Genomic DNA, 21931 nt, shown 5'->3' with positions numbered 1-21931 from the left:
TCACACATTGCAAAGAAAACAATGCGTTCTGTTGAATCATAATTGTCTCACAGCGAGAAGACCTCGTTGAAAATAGCGCGTCTAATTTAGCTGGTTTACTTAATATTGCAGTGAATAGTTACGTGACTATTCCAGCAGTACTCTACCATCTACTTTGAAATTTCCATACCGTATGAGATAGCCATGCGATCAGCTGCTGTTTTGCGGGCAAGAGCAACGTAGGCTTTTCTTGCTTTCGGCATTCTTTAAGTCCGTTTAAATTATCTAAATCTCTTTTGCGAAGTGTTTTATCTTTGAAACACCACTTGTCATCACCATTTTTGTTGCCCCTCAACCATAAATTTATGGGGGGCGCCGGCCCCCCCGGAAGTCGGCGCGTATCCGTTGGCTTGTTGTGGAAGGGAGATTACCCCCATTTGTCAGACAGCAGGAAATTATTATATAAGAGGCCATGACAACGTACAATGGGATTGTTAAAACTGGGGGCAGATAGTGACGTCATAGTGCCATTGTCTTCAATGAAATTTCTCTGCAGATGCTTCCATTTTGCAGTGCATTTAGTGCAGGGTAGTCAGGAGTTATTTTACTTTAATGAATACCGGTACAGTAGCCTACTTAAGTTAGAACTCTAAACTTGGTAGGAAAGTAATTTATAGGTGTCCTATATCAGCATAAGGATGAGATAGATCGATATTTGAAACAGAAATAGCCTACTTTGATTTGTTTTGGTATTTCAAAATATGTTTTTTTAATCGTTTCCAAATCTAAGCAATTTCATTTGGTTGTGCGTTTGAAACGACAGTGAAAAACTGGAGAATCTGAGAACGTAGGCCTAATAAGCTGCCAGACTAAATTTGACCCAACACGTCTGATACCTATATGAATGAGAGAGTCTCCTACAAGTCAGCAGTTCTTGAGATCACCAGCTGAGTGTATGAAACTGCCATACAGAACTACTAAACTAGGCTACTAGTTTGAGAATCTCAAATAGGCCTATTAGTTTCTGTGAGGAAGAAAACGAATAATTTGCCTTTTCCGGCGTATTTTTTTTATCATTTTGATTTGAAGCAACTTATACTTTTCTTGGCTTCCCCCTAGGCCCTAATCCATATTTCGGAAATTTTTGCAATAAACAAATTGATATCATCAGTCAAAAAGTTTTCCAACCCCCAGTGCTATTGCATGGTGAGCTGCTTTTCCGGTTGTAATACAATGATTGTTAAAAACAGAGAGACAAACAATGATTGTTTTTATGTTCATGGATGATTTGATTCGAAACAGCATAGCCTAATTGAATTGCTGGTCGTCGTTTGAGCTATTAGGGCGGAGGCCCGGAGGGTCTACTCTTGAGCAGCCTTGATGGATAGGCTATTTAACGTCTTAATACGTCTATATTTGATTTGTTTTACGTTGTGAAGCGTTGTTTGTGATATATTAGTACTCTTGTAAATATGGTTAAGAAGTGCTGTGTCTTTAATTGCAATGGAAATTATAGTGAAGAAAATAAAGTTGCAGTGTTTAGACTGCCTAAATGCCAACCGGAACGTGATAGATGGCTTGCCACTATCCCAAGGGATAATATTCCCGACTCAAAGGACACCGTCGTTTGTGAACGCCATTGGCCAGAAAACTATCCTACCACCATCAAGTATGGGAAAGTAAGACCTTTGTATCCACCATCTGTGTTTACCTGTGTCCCTTTGAGTTTAGTTCCTTCAACACCGTTTCTTCCTAGAAGTACTCAAAGGGCGTTAAGTGGAATTCGCAATCAGCCTGTTGATGAATTACCTAGTTTTGACAAAAGTGACATTATTGTGAGCTTTGAAAATCTCCTGGCTAATGCTTTTAGTGTCCAATTTCCTTTTTTAACAGGTGATGACATTGTTGTATTTCGGGCTCATCAGACGCTTGTTTTTCAATGCAAGGAATTTATGCAAGATTCCGGCATACCCAAGTTTGTGTTAAGAATTGATGACAATCTGAGCTTTGAAGCATTTCATTCTGGAGTAAAATGCTCTATAACGTCTCTATCAGCAAGTAAATGTTCCAGATGGTCACAAATTCAAGAAGCTGTGAGATTCTTGCATTATATGGAATTATCTCATCAACAAAGCATTCTTTTACAACAGATGAAATCTATGAATTTTATGCCGGCTATAGAAAAGAAATACACCGTGGAAACAATCGTTAGGTTCTTCGAATATTTTTCTTTGTCCAGAAGCTCATACAACCGACTGAGACGGGATTTTAAGTTGCCCAGTACTAGAACACTTACAAGACTCACATCAATTGTCAAAAACACTGATGATTTTTCTTTTCTTCGGAACGTTTTTGCTTCATTAGATTAGAGGCAAAAGACATGTCTGCTTTTAATCGATGAAGTTTATGTAAAGGCAATGCTGCAATACCACGGTGGTGCCCTCTTTGGCAAAGCTGTAAATAAGCCAGATTTGCTTGCAAATACAATGCTGAGTTTTATGGTAGTATCTCTTTTTGGAGGCCCCAAGTTTGTTTGCAAAATGTTGCCTGTTAGAAAACTCGATGCAAAGTTTCTTTTTCAACAAACTCAGCAGCTTATTTCAGTAATTAAAAATTCTGGTGGAAAATTAGTTGCAATACTTTGCGATGGTAACCGGGTTAATCAAGCTTTTTTCAAATCATTTTCTACCAAACCTGGTGCTCCATGGCGAACGGTTGACGACATCTTCTTGCTGTATGATTACGTGCATTTGCTCAAGAGCGTACGCAACAATTGGATAACAGAAAAAACTCAAGAAATACAATATACTAGTGCCGGAAGAAAACGCATCGCAAAGTGGTCTGATCTGAAAGCACTTCATTGTCATGAGAAAGAAAAGCTGGTAAAACTTTCTAAACTTACTGATGTATCCATATCGCCGAAGCCTATCGAAAGACAAAAAGTATCGACTTGCCTTCAAGTTTTCTGTGACGAAACGTTGTCTGCGCTAAGAACGCACCCACTTCTTATTGATGATGCAAGCGACACTGCCATTTTCCTGCAAACCTTCATTGACTTCTGGAAAATAGTTAATGTCCACGGTCCTTATGAAGATACCAAGTTCAATGACCAACGACGTGCAGTTATCCGATCAGTGTCTGATAACAATTTGCGATACTTAACAAGCGTTGGTGATCTCGCAAAAAATTTGTCTCCAGTACTTGCTAGCTCACGCGTGAAGTCGTTGACTCGAAATACCTCATCGAACTTGGCTCATACTTGCTACAGACTGGTTGATTTGACGAAGTTTCTTCTTGTCTCTGGTACTCATGATTATGTTACTCTGGGAAGTTTTACAACAGACCCACTGGAGAAAGAGTTTGGCAAGCTTCGACAGGGTTCCGGAGGCACCTACTTCATATCCGTCCAACAAGCTTTAGAAAAACATCAAATACGCAAAACCAAGCTGTGCTTGAGGTTAAACACTGATTTATTTGAAGCCACTGCGCAAGTGTCTCACACTCATAGCTGTCCTAAATGCTGCTTCAGTTTATCAGAACGTTTTTGTGATATGATTGACAGTTTGCCACAACTAGAAACATGCTTATCTGAAGATACTAAAATGGCTCTAGTGTACATTGCAGGCTATGTTTCACGACTTGATCACGATGATGAGGACACGTACAGTATTTATTCGCAGTATGGCTCTTATCTTAATGAATTGAATCGAGGTAAATTAAAAGTACCTGGTGATTGCTTGTGTCATTGGTCATTTTTTTGCTACATCATGTTTCACGCTATTGCTGATTTAACCTGCATCTCATCACTTTGTAAGGTATTTCTAGTGATTTCAGACTTCTATGGATTTCATGTTTCGAAAGCTCACTGTCGTATTTTAAGCAATATCTTTTTTAACAACTATTCTTCACTTTATTGTCCCAGATCTGACAAAGAGCCGAGACAGAAAATTCTCAAGCTTGGGAGTTAATTATCATGGATTAGTTAACGTTAGTTTATGAGCTTTTCTGGATATTTATCTTGTTTTTTTCTTGAGTGTTCTCATTAATACTACTATAAGTCGGGTTAGCATAATAGTCAAATTATATTGACCTACTAAAGATGATGCGTATCAGCCTTGTCTCGATATTGACTTGTATATAAGGCTTGGTGAATGATGCATTACTTTTTACACGTTAACAATTAATCTTTTAACTAACCGAGTCTAGGCTACGAGTAGCTGGTGCATTGTTTTTTACATATTTTTGGCTAGTGATGTTACCACTTTTTTAAATATCTCAGTGTTATCATGGCTCATCCACCGCAATTTTCAAGGTTGGTGTGGTACAATATCAGTATCACGAACGATTTAATTGTATTTTTCCTTTTACAAGTTTGTGATGGGCCCGTTTGATATAGACCGAGAGCCTACGACAGAAGATTTCACCCCATAAGGTACAAAAGGTTTGACCCCTTGAAGTTACTGGGGTCAACCATGTCACTCACAAAAAGTATGGAAGATTGACCGCGCCGGGTGGATCTGGACGCTAGAGCCCCCTAAAAAGCCCAAAAAGGGGGTTAATTTCACCCCATAAGGTACATGGACCAAACTTGGTGAATACGAAGTTTTATGTCAGGAGATCACAAAAATATCAAATCTAACGATATTTTCGAGTGGAAAGGTGATGTAAGACCCCCCCTAAAGTGACCCCCCGGGGGGTTAATTTCACCCCATAAGGTACATGGACCAAACTTGGTCAAAATGAAGTCTTATGTCAGGACATCACAAAAATATCAAATCTAACAATATTTTCGGGTGGAAAGGTGATGTAAGATGCCTTCAAAGTGACTTCCCTTAATGTGACCCCCTCGGAAGGTGTATTTCACCCCATAAAGTACATGGACCAAACTTGGTCAAAATGAAGTCTTATGTCTGGGCATTACAAAAATATCAAATCTAACAATATTTTCGGGTGGAAAGGTGGTGTAAGATGACTTCAAAGTGACTTCCCTTAATGTGACTCCCTCGGAAGGTGTATTTCACCCCATAAAGTACATGGACCAAACTTGGTCAAAACGAAGTCTCATGTCAGGACATCACAAAAATATCAAATCTAACAATAGTTTTGGGAGGAAAGATGATGTAAGACTCCCCTAAAGTGACCCCCAGGGGGTTAATTGCACCCCATAAGGTAGGCTACATGGACTAAAGTAGGTTAAATTGAAGTCTTATTTCACGGCATAACAAAAATATCAAATCTAACAATATTTTCGGGTGGAAAGGTGATGTAAGATGTCATCAAAGTAACCCCCAGAGGGTTTATTTCATCATAGAGTACATGGACCAAACGTGGTCAAAACGAAGTCTTATAGGTCACCACACAATATCAAATCTAACAATACTCTCAGTTGGGAAGATGATAAAAGACCTACCCAAAAGTGAATCTCCTCCTATAGTTTAATTTACTTCATTCCTTACTCGAACCAACCTTGGTGTAACGGAAGTGCTATGTCAGGACAGTACCAATGGATTAAATCTAAAAATATTTTTATATAGGTTTTGGTGAAATACATTCACAAGCTGTCCCATGATGCATGAAATGGAACTATAGCCTACTTTACAAAAAGTTTTTGTATAAATCATATTCAGTCACTCGAAAAAAGGCAACAGGACATGACAATACATGGCTTTGTAACACCAAAAACAGAAAGTACATGAGAAGCATATAGGCTACAGTCATGGGCGCCGATCGCTCTCTAAGATTGGTGGGGACATTTACTAGGAAAGAAAGGGCAGACGAGCGAAGCGAGCTGAAAGATTGGGGTCTGTTCAACAAACAAACAAATAGGCCTACAGTAGATAGGCTACAAGTCTAATGCGATGTATTTTAATTGTCAGTGTCAGCATTGGACAGCAGAAGTCCAAACACTGCAACTCGGCAACGAGTCTCCGGCGAATTAAAAACGAAGTCCTTGGTTGATCCTTGGCTTGTAATGAAGGTTGATCGAATTCAAAACTTTATTGTGCACATAGCAGACCATTGCATGATTTGGCCGTTTCTGTGTCATGGTAGATCGTAACAAAGTTTTGATACGTCGCAAAGTTGAAAATGAGCGTTCAGCTGAACACGAGCGGGCTGGTAATATGAGCAAAAGTTCCACTTGCGGAAACATTTGCCGAACAGCGGATGGTTATATCTTCTAGAATATCATTCGAAAATCTTGTGCAAGGGACTCTGTGTCAAAGAACTGATGATAATCGTCTACCAAATGTGATTGTAGCTTTCCACTAAAGAGTGATTCTTGTAGAATTTTGTAGTGCTCAAGATCGGTCGACTTGAAATAGTCAGTAAGATTTTGCTGCGAGCTGTCAATGACTGCAAAATACTCTGACCGATCGATCTTGAAGTTTAGGAGGTTGACCATGGCCATGTCCATACTGAAGACGATTTGGAACGTGACAAGTCTTTTAAAAATTGGGTAGGGTAAGAGTTTTTTCAATTGAAAAAAAGCTGCCTGCCAGCCTTCCAACTGCTGATTTTCCTATATACAATTTTTTGCCAAACCGGTAAAGACATTTCAGCAGGTCTTAACCTCAATGTAATAATAACTGAAAAAATAGCTTTTTTCTTATACAAAAGTAACACAAGCTACACTTACTGCACTACATGCTTGTACGACTCTTTCAAAGTAATTCTAAAACTCTGCACTGTGTGGCCCTGGCGTAACCAAATTAAATACAATTTGCGAGTTACACCAGGGTTTCTCTGCCTAATAAAACATTTCTACTACGGTTGAGGCTTCCTCGCATAAAACAAAAATGTTGTCTCCTCCTTTCAATATATTTTAAACGTTTGACTGGTAAAATAGTGACATTCGGGTAATATTTTCCCTTTTACGTTACAAAAATAATGTAAAAAGATGATGGGGACATGTAAAAAGATGGTGGGGACATGTCCCCACTGTCCTATAGGGATCGGTGCCCGTGGCTACAGTAGCCAGAAAATTGATCCAAGATCTTGATACGACCACTAAATGTTGACTTAATTGAACAACTGACTATCCAAATAAGACGAAGAAAGTGAAAGCGACAGCAGTGACAATGAAGAATAAAGAAACGACCGTTTACATTTACACAAACAATCTCTGTTTATGAATGAACAGTTACAATAACTGATTAGAGACATGAAGCAAATGGCATTAAACAAAAATTTACTACATTGGGTTTATTGGGTTATTTATTGTAGCAGCTGGAAAATGTGCATTACTGCCTGAATTAACGTTCCAAATGATTCACTTCGAAACGTTTTGATTTGGATAGTCAGTTGTTCGATTAATTCAACGTTTAGTGGTCGTATCAAGATCTTCGATCAATTTTCTGGCTACTGTAGCCTATATGCTTCTCATGTACTTTCTGTTTTTGGTGTTACAAAGCCATGTATTGTCATGTCCTGTTGCCTTTTTTCGATTGACTGAACATAATTTATACAAAAACTTTTTGTAAAGTAGGCTATAGTTCCATTTCATGCATCATGGGACAGCTTGTGAATGTATTTCACCAAAACCTAAATAAAAATATTTTTAGATTTAATCCATTGGTACTGTCCTGACATAGCACTTCGTTACACCAAGGTTGGTTCGAGTAAGGAATGAAGTAAATTAAACTATAGGAGGAGATTCACTTTTGGGTAGGTCTTTTATCATCTTCCCAACTGAGAGTATTGTTAGATTTGATATTGTGTGGTGACCTATAAGACTTCGTTTTGACCACGTTTGGTCCATGTACTCTATGATGAAATAAACCCTCTGGGGGTTACTTTGATGACATCTTACATCACCTTTCCACCCGAAAATATTGTTAGATTTGATATTTTTTGTTATGCCGTGAAATAAGACTTCGATTTAACCTACTTTAGTCCATGTAGCCTACCTTATGGGGTGCAATTAATCCCCTGGGGGTCACTTTAGGGGAGTCTTACATCATCTTTCCTCCCAAAACTATTGTTAGATTTGATATTTTTGTGATGTCCTGACATAAGACTTCGTTTTGACCAAGTTTGGTCCATGTACTTTATGGGGTGAAATACACCTTCCGAAGGGGTCACATTAAGGGAAGTCACTTTGAAGTCATCTTACATCACCTTTCCACCCGAAAATATTGTTAGATTTGATATTTTTGTGATGTCCTGACATAAGACTTCGTTTTGACCAAGTTTGGTCCATGTACTTTATGGGGTGAAATAAACCTTCCGAGGGGGTCACATTAAGGGAAGTCACTTTGAAGGCATCTTACATCACCTTTCCACCCGAAAATATTGTTAGATTTGATATTTTTGTGATGTCCTGACATAAGACTTCATTTTGACCAACTTTGGTCCATGTACCTTATGGGGTGAAATTAACCCCCGGGGGGTCACTTTAGGGGGGTCTTACATCACCTTTCCACTCAAAAATATTGTTAGATTTGATATTTTTGTGATGTCCTGACATAGAACTTCGTTTTCACCAAGTTTGGTCCATGTACCTTATGGGGTGAAATTAACCCCCTTTTTGGGCTTTTTAGGGGGCTCTAGGGACCAGATCCACCCGGCGCGGTCAATCTTCCATACTTTTTGTGAGTGACATGGTTGACCCCAGTAACTTCAAGGGGTCAAACCTTTTGTACCTTATGGGGTGAAATCTTCTGTCGTAGGCTCCCAGACTAATACAAGATTAAAAAATACTTAAATTGTTTACAAGACGAGTAGCGTAGCCTGCTTGGCGATTTATTTCAACTTTCAGTAGGCGACCGTTCTGTAACAACATACAGTATTAATTTTTTAAAGCTGCCACAGCTTTCGTTTCAATGTTATAAATCTTAACGTTCAATGTCGGTTCAATTGAAGACAATGGCACTATGACGTCACTATCTGCCCCCAGTTTTAACAATCCCATTGTACGTTGTCATGGCCTCTAATATAGTCCGTCTTGGCAGCCAGCCAATGGTAAAACTTTTTTTATTCCACATCACTGCACCTCTGAATCGGTAAAATTTAGAGGGGTGTTTGACTGCAGTGCTCGCAGCAATGGCAGGTCTTTAAATGATGAATTGCTACATGGTCCTGACCTCACCAATGATGTCATTGGGGTGTTATTGCGGTTTCGACAACACCCTACAGCAATTATTGGTGATATTAAAGGCATGTTTTCTCAGGTTTTAGTGGAAGAGGATGATAGAGATGCACTGCGGTTCTTGTGGTTTGAGAAGGGTGATGTGAGTCGGGATCCTGTGGAATATCGTATGAAGACCCACGTGTTCGGCGCCAAATCGTCACCTTGCTGTGCGGCATTTGCTCTGAGGAGGACAGCGATGGACAATCTTTCTGGGGCTGATGTGGCAACTACGGACACGGTAGAAAATAATATTTATGTTGATGATTGGTGCATGTCTTGCACAACAGAAAGTGAAGCACTTAAATTAGTCACCCAGCTTCGCCACTTACTGGCAACTGGTGGTTTTCATATAACCAAATTTGTATCTAACAGTTGGAAGGTCCTGTCAACTCTCCCTGAAGATGACCTGGCAGACGGTGTCGATTTAAGTGCAGGCAAGCTTCCGGTAACAAAAGCACTGGGTGTTGACTGGGATGTTGCCACAGACAAAATTCATGTTCGGGTGGGGATTGCTCAAAAGTCTATTACTCGGCAGGGCATCCTCTCAATGATAAATCAAACGTATGATCCATTGGGGATTATACAACCCTTTTTGCTCACAGCTAAAGTCATCCTTCAAAAAGCCTGCTTTGCCAAATTGGGGTGGGATGAAGAGATAAATCTTCCTGATTTAAAGTTAAGTTGGGAAAAATGGTTAAATTTATTGCCTGAGACTGAGAACTTGCAGCTTGATCGTTGTATTTTGTGTGCTGGCAAGCAATTGATTAGAATCGAGTTGCACAATTTTTCTGATGCCAGCTCAGTTGGTTATGGTGTTTGCTCGTATGCTAGATGCATGTATGCAGATGGCACAGTACAGTGTCGTTTTGTGATGGGCAAGTCACGTGTTGCACCTCTTAAAAGGGTAACAATTCCCAGACTGGAATTGGCAGCTGCAGTTCTTGCAGCCAAGCTAAGTGTTGTTATTTGTAAAGAGCTTAATTTTACATTCAATGGTGTATTTTTTTGGACGGATGCCTCAGTAGTGTTGCGATACTTGCACAATACGTCCACACGTTTTGAATTGTTTGTAGCCAATCGTATTGAAATGTTGCATACTCTTTCTTCAGTCGATCAATGGCGATTTGTACCTGGGGATCTCAACCCAGCTGATATTGGCTCTCGTAGTGTATTACCTGGTAAAATTGATCGTTTATTTTTGTGGTTGAATGGACCGTCATTTTTGTTAAATAGTGAGGACAAATGGCCTCGGCAGCCTGATTTTTTGACTGATTCAGCCCAGGATGGCTCGGAAGTTTGTAAGAGACAATGCTCCGCCCAAGTTGCTTGTTCTGATTCTGAAGTTGTCCTGACCCCGCTGTTTGCACGGTACTCGGATCTCCATAGGTTACAGCAAGCCGTTGCGTGGCTTATGCGTTTCAAGGTCTATTTGCGCTGGAAGTGTTCTGCAGTTTTCTGTCCTCCTCCTGTCGGGTGTCTATCAGCTGAAGAAAGAAGAGAGGCACTAACAGCTATTCTTAAAGTCTCCCAAGCACAAGCCTTTCCAGGTGTGGTGGAGAAGCTCTCAAGTTCGAGTGCATCGGAAAGTTCTGTTGTCTCCATCACCGAAGCGCAGTTAACGGAGTTTGCTGAGCTACGAAAGCTACAATCGTTAAGTCCATTTGTGTCTTCAGGAGTGCTGCGTGTGGGAGGTCGGCTGCAAAATTCTTCTCTGGCCTTCGAAAACAAGCATCCTGTGTTATTACCTCACAACCACCCGATAACTGATCTGTTAATCAAGTTTCACCACGAGCGAGAGGGACACATGGGTGTTGGTCATGTGCTTGCCGACATGAACAGATCCTACTGGATTGTTAAAGGAAGGTCGGCTGTCAAGAAAGTTTTAATCAATTGTCCTACATGTCGCTTTTGGAAGGCCAGTACTGGCCGACAGCAGATGGCTAGTTTGCCCCAACAAAGAGTGACAGAATCAACACCCTTCATTGCAATTGGTACAGATTTAATGGGCCCGATTATGGTGACTATTGGACGTAGTCGAGTGAAGAGATACATCTGCATCTTCATCTGCATGACCACCAGGGCTGTGCATTTGGAAGTGGTCCCATCACTAAACACTGACGCTTTCATCCAAGCTTACAAGCGTTTTTGCAATCGCAGGAATGTGAGACCAACTGACATTTACAGTGACAATGGTGGTAATTTTGTAGCTGCAGAAACCAAGTTAAAGGAGATAACTTGGCATTTTAACCCACCTCGTGCCTCACATCAAGGGGGCTTTTACAAAGTGTTTTTCAGAATCTTCAGGAAGATTTTTCGCTCTATTGCAGCTGAAGCCACCCTCGGGGAATTTGAATTGTTAACATACACGTCTGAGATCGAACGAATAATCAACAATCGTCCGATAACTGCTCTCCCGTCGTCTCCTGATGGTATGGCTACTTTAAGCCCAAATGCTATCCTTACTGGTACAGTTGTCGAAGAAAGTGAATCGGAAGACCTTTCCAAAGCTGATGTCTATCGCCGTTCGTGGAAGAAAACGCAATATTTGGCAAACAAGTTTTGGGAGCAGTGGGCAAAGCAATATCTGCCATTACTTCAGCCCAAGCAGAAATGGTTTGGTGCTTCACCGAACTTGCAACCTGGTGACTTGGTGTTGGTCAAAGACGATCTGACAGAGAGAGGCCGGTGGCCTAAAGCAATCGTAATTGAAACTTTACCTGACAATGCTGGACTAGTGAGACGGGTACGTGTGCGCACAGCGGATGGGTCGATTTTCATGAGAGACATTCGAAAGATTTGTTTGCTGGAGGGCGCTATCAATCAATGAACAGACATTTGTGTTGGCTGCCATGTGAGGCTTATGTTATATTGCATCGTTTGTTATATTGTAGGAGTAGTGTAAGTGTAACATTTTTATTAGTTTTCTGTTTGCAGTGCGCGAGCGCTAGATCCATAAGTACAGACTGTTTGTGATTTCGTGTTTTAAATAAGTCATTAAGTGTCTATGTAGTACACGCAATGCTGTCATTGCTTCGGCTGCTCTCGTTTGTTAGTTTTGTTTGTTAAATTAAAATCTTGCAGCTCTTGTACCTTTGATGCTACGATGCGGTGCTGCTTACCATTTTGTGTTTATTTTATTTAGGTCTTTGGTACGCCATTGAATTTGTGACTGCTTCTCTAAAGGCGTCATTGATGCTTTAATTTAAATTAACGTCTTGCAGCTTTGTGTCATTAATTGCAAAGATAGTAGTACCGTACTGCATTGCCATTTTGTGTCATCGTTTATTTTGTGTTTTGTGACATCATATTGATGTAGCTGTTTTTTAGTTTAAAGGTGCCATCATTTTCAATTATTATCTTCCCTTTCAATTAACATCTTGCAGTAGTGACGCAAGGTAGTAGACTTTGGCTGCGTTACCGATTTGTGCTACTGTTTATGTTCATTCTGTAAGTATGTTGGTTTATGTTAATATACTGTAGTGTATACTGTATATGTTAAGGAGTTATGTTTGCATTCTTGGTTTTGGTTTTGGTCACACATTGCATTCTTGGTTTTGGTGCTGTTTCTCTAGTTTTAAAAGCGCCATTATTAACTGCCGCTTTTAGGGGCGGGAATGTTGGAAACAGCGGTCGCACATTGTATCTTTCTTTGTGTATTTACCGCCACCTAGTGTGTTGATTCTGTATTTGGCAACTCTGTTTCTCGTACGTTTTATCTGCCATGAGTTGTAATTGTCTTTTCGATCGTCGGTGTTGGATCGCTCGGATGTGTGGTCTGGTCAATATTTTTTTGTAAATTGTTTCGTGCAGAGTCACTTAAAGTAAATCCTTGATCTCAATGGTACGGTTGTAGATTCTCGGCTGGTACAGTGTTAGGAATTCGGTAGTACTAATTGCTGTGCCCCTGTGGATTCTCTAGTAGTCAGGTAGCTTTATTTTGGGTTTCTCTCGCATCGAACGATCAGCAAGACCCACCACACTAAGAAGAAATATTTGGTAGGTACAGAATATTTCTTACATACACCGATGCATAGCGCTGAAGTCCGCTTTCCCGCAATGCAGGGTAAACATATGAAAAACAAACATGAAAAACAAAACAAGCTTTCTGTTTCTAAGCGTTTCCAGCTGGGATGGATCCTGTAACCAGAGCACTGGATCACTTATTTAAGCTACATAAAATGGTTGTTGGAATCATGACATTCAGCAACTATACAGTTCACTCATTGCAACTTTTCCATAAAACTATATACAAGAAATTTATTAACTAGAGATAGCAAAATACATGCACAAAGTCCATTTAAATTTCTTACCAGAAACGGAATGTGATATCTTCCACAGACTATCTGAATGCCACTCACATAACACTCATCATCCAGCAGTAACTATTTTGTTTCAAGGGTGCGTAATGAATTGGGTAAAAGGCAGATGTTAATCAGGGGTCCTACTCCTAAAGTATGGCATGAGGTTCCAGGTGATCTCAAAGGTTTTTCTCCAACTTTTTTTAAAAGAAAATTTAAACGCTATCTTCTTGATTTTAACGACACTGTATAAATAATAACTGTTTTGTCTATATAATTAAATTATTCTATTTGCTCATCTCTTTGGTATAGCATACCAGTAGGTACGTTACTTTTATTTTTTACTCATTAAAATTGACATCTCTTAAACTTCGCTCACAATTAATTCATTCAGTAGCACGGTAAACTTGCTTTGTTATTTAGACCTACATCACCTAGCTTGAGGTGGCTGCTGACTAGCCTATAGATGACCGCTTGGTCTTTTTGCAGACTCCTCGTCATATGACACACAGCAGATTATTGGATATTTTGCATTCTTTTCATGTTTGTGACAAATAAATAAACTGACTGATTGTTTATGAGATGGTTAATAAGAAAATGTTTGCAGTGCGGTAACAAATTGGTTATCGGTAAATAAATTATAACTTAGCCTAATGTAAAAATAATCAAGTATATCTCCGGAAAACCATCACTGAAATTGAAACCTTTTCAATATTTTGCAGTAATCTGAAAAAACACTTGCGTGCTGAAAATCAACCTCTAACAACCTATGCTGTAGGCAGAGATGGGCAAGATCACCAGTATTGGTGATCTTGAAGATCAAGAATAGGTGATCTTGAAGATCAAGATCACCAAACTATGTGATCTTGAAGATCAAGATCGTGATCTTGAAGATCAAGATCACTTTTTGTGTACTTGAAAAGAAAATGAAGTTTTTGATCAATGATGTTGCAAAAAATAATAACTATAAGCAATCTGGGTAAAGGTATATAGTTGGTATTGCTAACTTTTACTTTTAACTACTCGATCGCTGGCCTAAGAATTGTAATAAGTTGCAATTATAGGCCTATCAATTGTTGACGTAGTTTGCTTAGAATCGCAACGTCACCTCCAAGGCAGAGGTTAATTACAGTAGTTCTGAAAAGTCGCAAAATTTGCAATTAGTTTTATACTTTTTATTTATAATAAATAAATAAAAATAAAGTTTAAACCGCATCATTTTTTACCAAATTTTTGTCTGGTTCATGTGGGAGTTTTTATTCGTGTTACTAAGTAGTTTTAACTTTCACTGCATTATGTAAATGTTTATTGCACCATTTACCCACCTGGCAACTTTGATACTGTTGTCTGCTAACAAAAAAGTTCAGAGGTTTGCGGTCCGACAAACCGCTCCATACTCAGACCCTAAACAAGTCTTGGTCTGGTTGATTTGCTGCAATAAACCACTTTACATGACCAAAGTCGGCTAGAATCCAGATTTTTTAACACCGCCATTCTAGACTTTTGAAACATCTAAAATTGGGTCAAAGAAAGCAAACATTTCTTTAAAATTCACATTAAATCATTTTTTATTATACGTCAACATAAAGTACACGGAAGTTGACTTCTTCATTATGACCAACACAGAAAACTTTTTCAATTTTGAAATGGCAACACTGACCAGATTAGATGGAGACTTTAAATCGTCTTTTGTTGGGCACATATCATATTAACAGTGGCTTAATGTTAGTAGTTGCCACTAACTACTTTGTACAGTACGAGTTCTAAAAAAATGCCTCTATGTAGGAAGTAAAATTCAATTTTAAAGTGATCTTGATCTTATTGTTCTTCAAGATCAAGATCACACAAAAAAAAGTGATCTTAGATCAAAATCAAGATCACCAAAAAAAAAAGTGATCTTCAAGATCAAGATCACGATCTTGATCTTCAAGATCACTTGTGATCTTCAAGATCAAGATCACGCCCATCTCTGGCTGTAGGCTAACTCTTTAATTATCGAACTGTATTATTGATTGTTGTGTGGCGCTCGAGAGCTCTGACGTAACGCGCGTCACCTCTATGACGTAAAGTCGAATTCTAGAACCTTCCTATCCAATTAACAAATACCGCGTGCTCTCGGAATGCAGTCTTGTAATCAATTTTTGCATTGTGCCTGAATCGCAGTCCCACTGTATTTCATCGACACATAAATCCACCGTTATATTACGTTAGATGGTCGCATGTAGAATTGGCAATGCCTGTGAATGCGCCTCTCCAATTAAAGCTAGAGTTCTTTTAGCTTAGAGTTCATGCAACGAAAGAGGCTTTTCTGGCTCTGCAAACAAAAAGCAAAGAATACCGATATGTTTGGACTACAAATGGACGGATATATGTGAGAAAGAGTGATGGTTTCGATTCAATTATAATTAACAAAGAAGACGATCTAAAAAAGCTGTGATGGTGGGTGTATTTGTTATTCCTCTTGTCTTTTCTTTACTTATTACTTTTACCTGTTTTTAACTGTTTTGGAAATACCACAACGGTATGCTTATGGAATTAATAGATGAAGACTTTAGTAGTAACTATCGAAATGTATGTGAAAAACACACAACCACCAGTGTCATAAAAGAATTACTTACTAACACGACATCAGATCTAACTGTTTGTCATGTTAACATAGTGAGTCTAAATAAAAACATAGAAAAACTAGATCAACTCCTTTCTGACATTTTAAAACCAATAGATATACTCTGTTTGACTGAAACACGACTAACCACTAGCACTGAAAGTCTCGTTCGGCTTCCTGGGTACGAATTAATTAACGTGAATTCCAGGACAAAAGCAGGAGGAGCTGGTATCTACTTATCAAATAAATTAACTTTCAATAACTTAGACACTCTCCGCCTTAATTTAAAAAACTGCGAAGACGTCTGGGCTAAAATCTCGTTGCTTAACAATGAGTTCCTTATCGTCGGATCGATTTACCGCCATCCTTCTAGCGACATAGGCTCCTTTCAGGAAAGCTTTATTAATTTGATTAAATCATTCAAACCTAAACAGAAGTATCTGATCCTAGGTGATTTCAACATCGACTTTGGAAAGTATAAAGAAAACAATAAATTAAAATTTTACTTTGATGAAGTTACCGCTGCGGGTGCGTTACAACTAATAAACATACCAACTAGAATAACTACAACTACTAGCACAATTATTGATCACATTTACACCAACTGTTTACACGCCCATAAAATGAAACCCTTTGTAATTTCAAGTGACGTATCGGATCACTTGCCCATTATGGTCAAAACAAACTTTACGGCATCACATAAAGAGCAGTCGAGGCCATTGATTAGAAAAATCACCGCACAAAGGCTTGAAAAATATCTAGCTGATCTTGACTCTAACCTTCAAACTTCAACCGCAATAAGCAGTAATAGTATTGAATGGCTTATTGCTAAAATGATCTTCTTAACAAACCTACATTTTCCTAAAGTTAAACAAACACGTAAACAACATTCCTCATCAGGTAAACCTTGGATTTCTAATCGTATCTTGAAGCTTATCAAAAGCAAAATAAACTTTTTCGAAAATTTCTCAAAAATAAGGATCCCACAATACACAATGAATATAAGCAATTTCGTAACAAACTAACTCGCATAAAAACCAAAGCGAAAAAGGCTTATTACAAAGAAATATTCAAATTAGGTAGAAGTTCCTCAGATACTTGGAAGACTATCAACAAGATAATACGTAAACAAAACAAAACTAATGAATTACCATCCAAAATCTCGCTTAACAATCACACAACTACAGAAAAACTAGAAGAAGTCTGCGAGGAAATGAATAACTATTTTGTGAATACTGGTCATAAACTAGCCAAAAGTAAACAAATAAGCACAAATTACAGAAATACTCTAAAAAATGGACGGTCTAGCCATGTTACTTCCGTCAGCCTGCAACCAACAGATAATAACGAAATAATAAATATAATTGATGACCTCAAGCATAACAAGTCCCCAGGATACGACGACATTCCCTTGACTATTATAAAGAGCTCCAAGTTCTTAATAGCTCCTTATCTTACCCGAGTCTTTAATAACTGTATGATTAGTGGACACTATCCTGAAGCTTTGAAAATAGCCAAAGTCATACCTATCTATAAATCAGGCTCCAAGCAGGAACCTCAGAATTACAGACCGATATCGATTTTATCGCCTTTCAACAAAATATTTGAGACAATCATTCACAAACGCTTGGCTAATTTCTGGGACAAATATAAACTCTTCTCCCCTTTGCAATTTGGATTTCGCAAAAACTACTCAACCAATTTAGCAATTACTCACTTCCATGAAGATATCATAAATGAACTAAACAACAATCACATTGTGTGCTCAGTATTTATAAATCTCAAAAAAGCATTTGATACAGTTAATCACGAAATATTAATCGACAAGTTGAATCATTATGGCGTAAGGGGAAACGTTAAAAACCTTATTCATTCTTATCTAACCAATAGGCAGCAATATGTACATGGCGGGGAAATCAACTCTTCTCGCTCAAATATTACTATTGGAGTTCCTCAGGGCAGTGTACTTGGCCCCTTTTTGTTTTCAGTTTACATAAACGATCTTCCCGATGCAACTAATTTGAAAACTCTACTCTATGCTGATGACACAGTTCTCTATTTGGCTCAAAAAACTACCAGCAACCTCCAGCCGATAATGAATAAAGAATTATGTAAACTCTACACTTGGCTTGATAACAATCAGTTGACACTCAACTTGAGTAAAACTAACTACATACTCTTTAACAATAAAAAGACTACACTCTCCGATATGCAAATAAAATTAAGTGAAATAGTTAAAGAAGTTGACCACACGCGCTACTTAGGAATCACAATAGATAACAAACTCAACTGGAATAAACACATTGATAGCCTCTCGAAAAAACTATCCTCTTCTTCAGGCGTACTGAGCAAACTTAGAAAATTCACTACTAGAAAAGTTCTAATCAATATTTATTATAGCATTGTACACTCGCACCTACAATATGGAATTATCAACTGGGGATGCGCACCCACAAAATACTTGAATAGAATTCAGGTTAGACAAAATAAGATAATTAAAATCGTTACAGGAGCATTTGAAATGAAAACTAAATTACTGCCACTCTATCAAGAAAATAAAATACTGACTGTTAATTCTACTTATAAACTAGAAATAAGTAAATTTATGTACAAATTTTATAATAATAAACTACCGGAAAACTTCAAAACTTTCTTTACACATGTATCATCTATTCATTCGTATAACACCCGACGCTCAAGTTCCAATTCACTTTATACTAAACTGGCAAATACCCAATTATTTCAAAAAAGTTTAAAATGCATGGTGTCACAATCAATGTGCAAGGCGTCGCGTCGGGCTACTCTGCGTCTTGACAGAATGTGCTGTTTTCATTATGGAATTCTGGTGCGGTGTGTTATTATCGGTTATGACCTGAAGTAACCTCTGATTACGAAATCTGTATTATGTAAAATGTGTTTTCTGGAATCATTTTCCCTACGTGACATTCTAGAGACTTCTGTTGTTAACATTTAAATGCTGCTTGATAGAACAATGGTTCTTTATGATGTAACCTTACGTAACCTTCTCGAAGTTACTGGACTGAACAACCAACTATAAATAGTGGTGTAGTTTGTGTAATGTTTATTATGATGATTATTATTATTATGAGTTGATTATGAGAGTTGTGCTATGAGTTGTGGATTGGTAGTTGATGTAGAAATTATTGGTGATTGAGACTTGAAGTAATTGAATACAAGTAGATGAGAATTGGTGCTGATATAAATTGTGTTCGAAATTAGAGTTATTTGAGAAGCCGTTCGTTAAAGTTCTTCAAGAAGTCAGATTATCATTTCACTAGTAGAATTATTCGACATTTAATTGACTGCTTTTCGGTTTGACCCATTAAACTACGTCATTGAACCTTTCCAAGTCTTTTTCCTGGTAAGAGATAAAAAGAAATCGTGACACATGGGAATCAAGGTATGGGACTGTTTACTTCAAAATATGAAAAAAAACATGAACAAAGGCTTCAAATATTTCAGTAAAATGTGCAAAATACACTTCTTCAATAATCAAGAGCTATAAAAACGACATCCACTACCTGACTATGTTAATTGTTATTATTGTTTGTAGTATCTGTATTTGTTTTTTTGTTTTTTCTGTTCTTCCTTCCTTCTTTTTTTTTGTGTCAATTTGCAACAATATTAACAACGCAATACTTTCTTTTGTATAACTATTTGAATGAGAGAGTGCAGACTCGATGACCTTCCACGCCTTCAGGGCTACGGTCTTTCGCACTCTCTCATTGGATGCACACTGTCAGTTTTTGTTTTATGTATGTTTCGGCGTTTCGCATCCAAACAAAAATAAAATGACCATCCATCCATCCTTTTTAAGAAACTGCAACTATGATCCCTGACTCAGGCTCAGATTCTCAGACTGCTACTGTTCTTTTTGTAATCAAGCTCGTTGGTTGATTTCTGCGGCTTCTAGAATGTAAATTGTAAAAGATAATACCGTATGTAGAATTCTATTCTCTGGAAGATGCAGTTGTAAACGAAGTTCCTTTTACCCCGAAGTTGAAGTTCTTCTCGTTGTGATGGAGTTCATAATGTAATACGCCAGCATGCTAGTGTTTTGGTAGTGGGATTGTCAGTAGTTCGGTGTTCTCATTTTGATGTGTTCGGATTCTGTTCTTCTGAAGCTAGAAGTCAAACTAATAAATAACGCGGCCTTAAAGAATTTTGTCTTGTGATCAAGTAGGCCTACTATTCTGTCAAACTAGTCGATAAATAAGGCAGTAAAGAAGACTATTGTGTCCTGGTCATTCCTCGCCAGTTCTGATCCCGGTTCTGCCGAGGAATGTCGCCGTCAGCATGGACGGCTGCATATGAGCGCGCGTGTTAACTGCCGCGTCCGCTACAGTTGCACCAAATCCTGGCATAGCTTGCCTTTCCAAATGCCACTTTTATAAATCTATCCTACATTATGTCTATATTAGCCTACTATATTATACATTAACATATATTACTATAGTCTATACGTATAACTTAATATATATTAGGCTACTCCCGAATAGATGAGGATAATGATTGCAATTTTTACTCTTCCATGAATAAGCTAGCCTACTAGGCCTATACCGTAGGCTATTGCTTAATTTATTCTTTGCCAGATAAGAATCAGTAAGAATATAGGCCTATCACTAAGGTAGTATACAAGCTTGCATCTAACTACCTACTAATTATTATAAGCTATTATGTTCGTTCAGAGGATCGCTTGACTTTTCGTATGATTATTGTTTAGGTTGGTTTGGAAAAGATGCTTGAAACAACTCAGACACTACATCCTTCATCAGCACTACCAAAGAGTCTCCACCTTTCATTAGCGATACCAAAAACACTATGGAATATCGTTGCTGCGAACACTTTATTTCTGTATGAAATCTATAAATAGTCCTTGTTTTGCTAGTCCGTTAGGCTATCTAATTTCAATATGTGTGTGTGTTTTAGTTTGTTCTTGTGATGTTGTTAAGTTCAGTCGTGCTCTCATTGCTTCAGCAATTGGCGCTCCAGTTGTTTAAGGAACGAGGAGACGACTGATTCTTCACTACGGTAATTTATCTACTTGTTTAAAGTATCATGTTTGGTGGCCGTGCCTAACTATTTTTATCGATGCATATACCGTAAAATTAGATCTTTTCATGCACGTCTATTGAACCATTAAGGTTTTGCCACTGTTACGGACAATCTTCAAATCAAGCGTCACATAAAACCGTTAAGGTCTACTAAACTCTGGCGTTTTACGTCATGGAATATTTCTAAACATGAGCAGAGATTTCATCACCTTTCGTAACACCTGTGAAATATTTCATCATTTTAAATCTTGAATTACGAGATGTTGCGTAAGCCAAATTTACCAGGTGCTTGAATAGCTTCATAATGCTTATCATTATTACGTCACAGTATGAAAGTTATGTGGTTTGAAATATCTCAGTCAGTTCCGTCATTTTTAGAATTGTTGCTTAAAGGTTGGTCGATTATTAAAACTGTTTGCTTGTGCTTACCAACTAGACAAAAATTCCGTCATTATCCAAGTAATTCTGTTTTGTGGTGACAAGTTTTCTGCTGCGTAGTGCATACGTGTTTACTAATTTTCGACAGCCTGTTGGCTATTTTTTGCGGAAATACAATTCTTGAACAGACGTTTCCAGAAGAGTATTCTTTTTCGGTTGTCATTGCATACAGACGAACGGATCCGGGAATTTTATGTTACAACTTTCCCACGAAGATATTATGGTTTATCGCTGTGACCAGCCACCTTCCTTTTCCTTTTGTTGGTTTTGTTACTGTATGTTACGATATAAACCAAACTAAAAACATAACTTGGCTTTAATCAACTTAAATTCGTGCTAAACAAACAAAACAAATATAAGGTTAACTAAATACAGTAGCTTACATCTACGGTAGACATAGTTCTGC

General features: G+C 38.2%; 1 protein-coding gene across 1 annotated transcript; it reads left to right on the top strand.

The window, feature by feature from the left end:
* The first annotated feature begins 9137 nt into the window (after window positions 1-9137).
* LOC145776265 (uncharacterized) lies at window positions 9138-11936 on the top strand. The gene has a single exon (XM_082587666.1). It carries the CDS (start codon window positions 9138-9140, stop codon window positions 11934-11936), a length of 2799 nt encoding a protein of 932 aa, XP_082443792.1.
* The last annotated feature ends 9995 nt before the right edge of the window (window positions 11937-21931 follow it).

Source organism: Aplidium turbinatum, chromosome 8 (genome assembly GCF_918807975.1).
Source record: "Aplidium turbinatum chromosome 8, kaAplTurb1.1, whole genome shotgun sequence".
Lineage (NCBI taxonomy): Eukaryota > Metazoa > Chordata > Ascidiacea > Aplousobranchia > Polyclinidae > Aplidium > Aplidium turbinatum.
Note: the sequence above shows the minus strand (reverse complement) of the source record. Positions and strands in the feature narration are given on the sequence as shown.

What these genes read in the sequence shown, in the direction of transcription:
- LOC145776265 (XM_082587666.1), top strand. Translation starts at nt 9,138, where the DNA reads ATGTTTTCTCAGGTTTTAGTGGAAGAGGATGATAGAGATGCACTGCGG.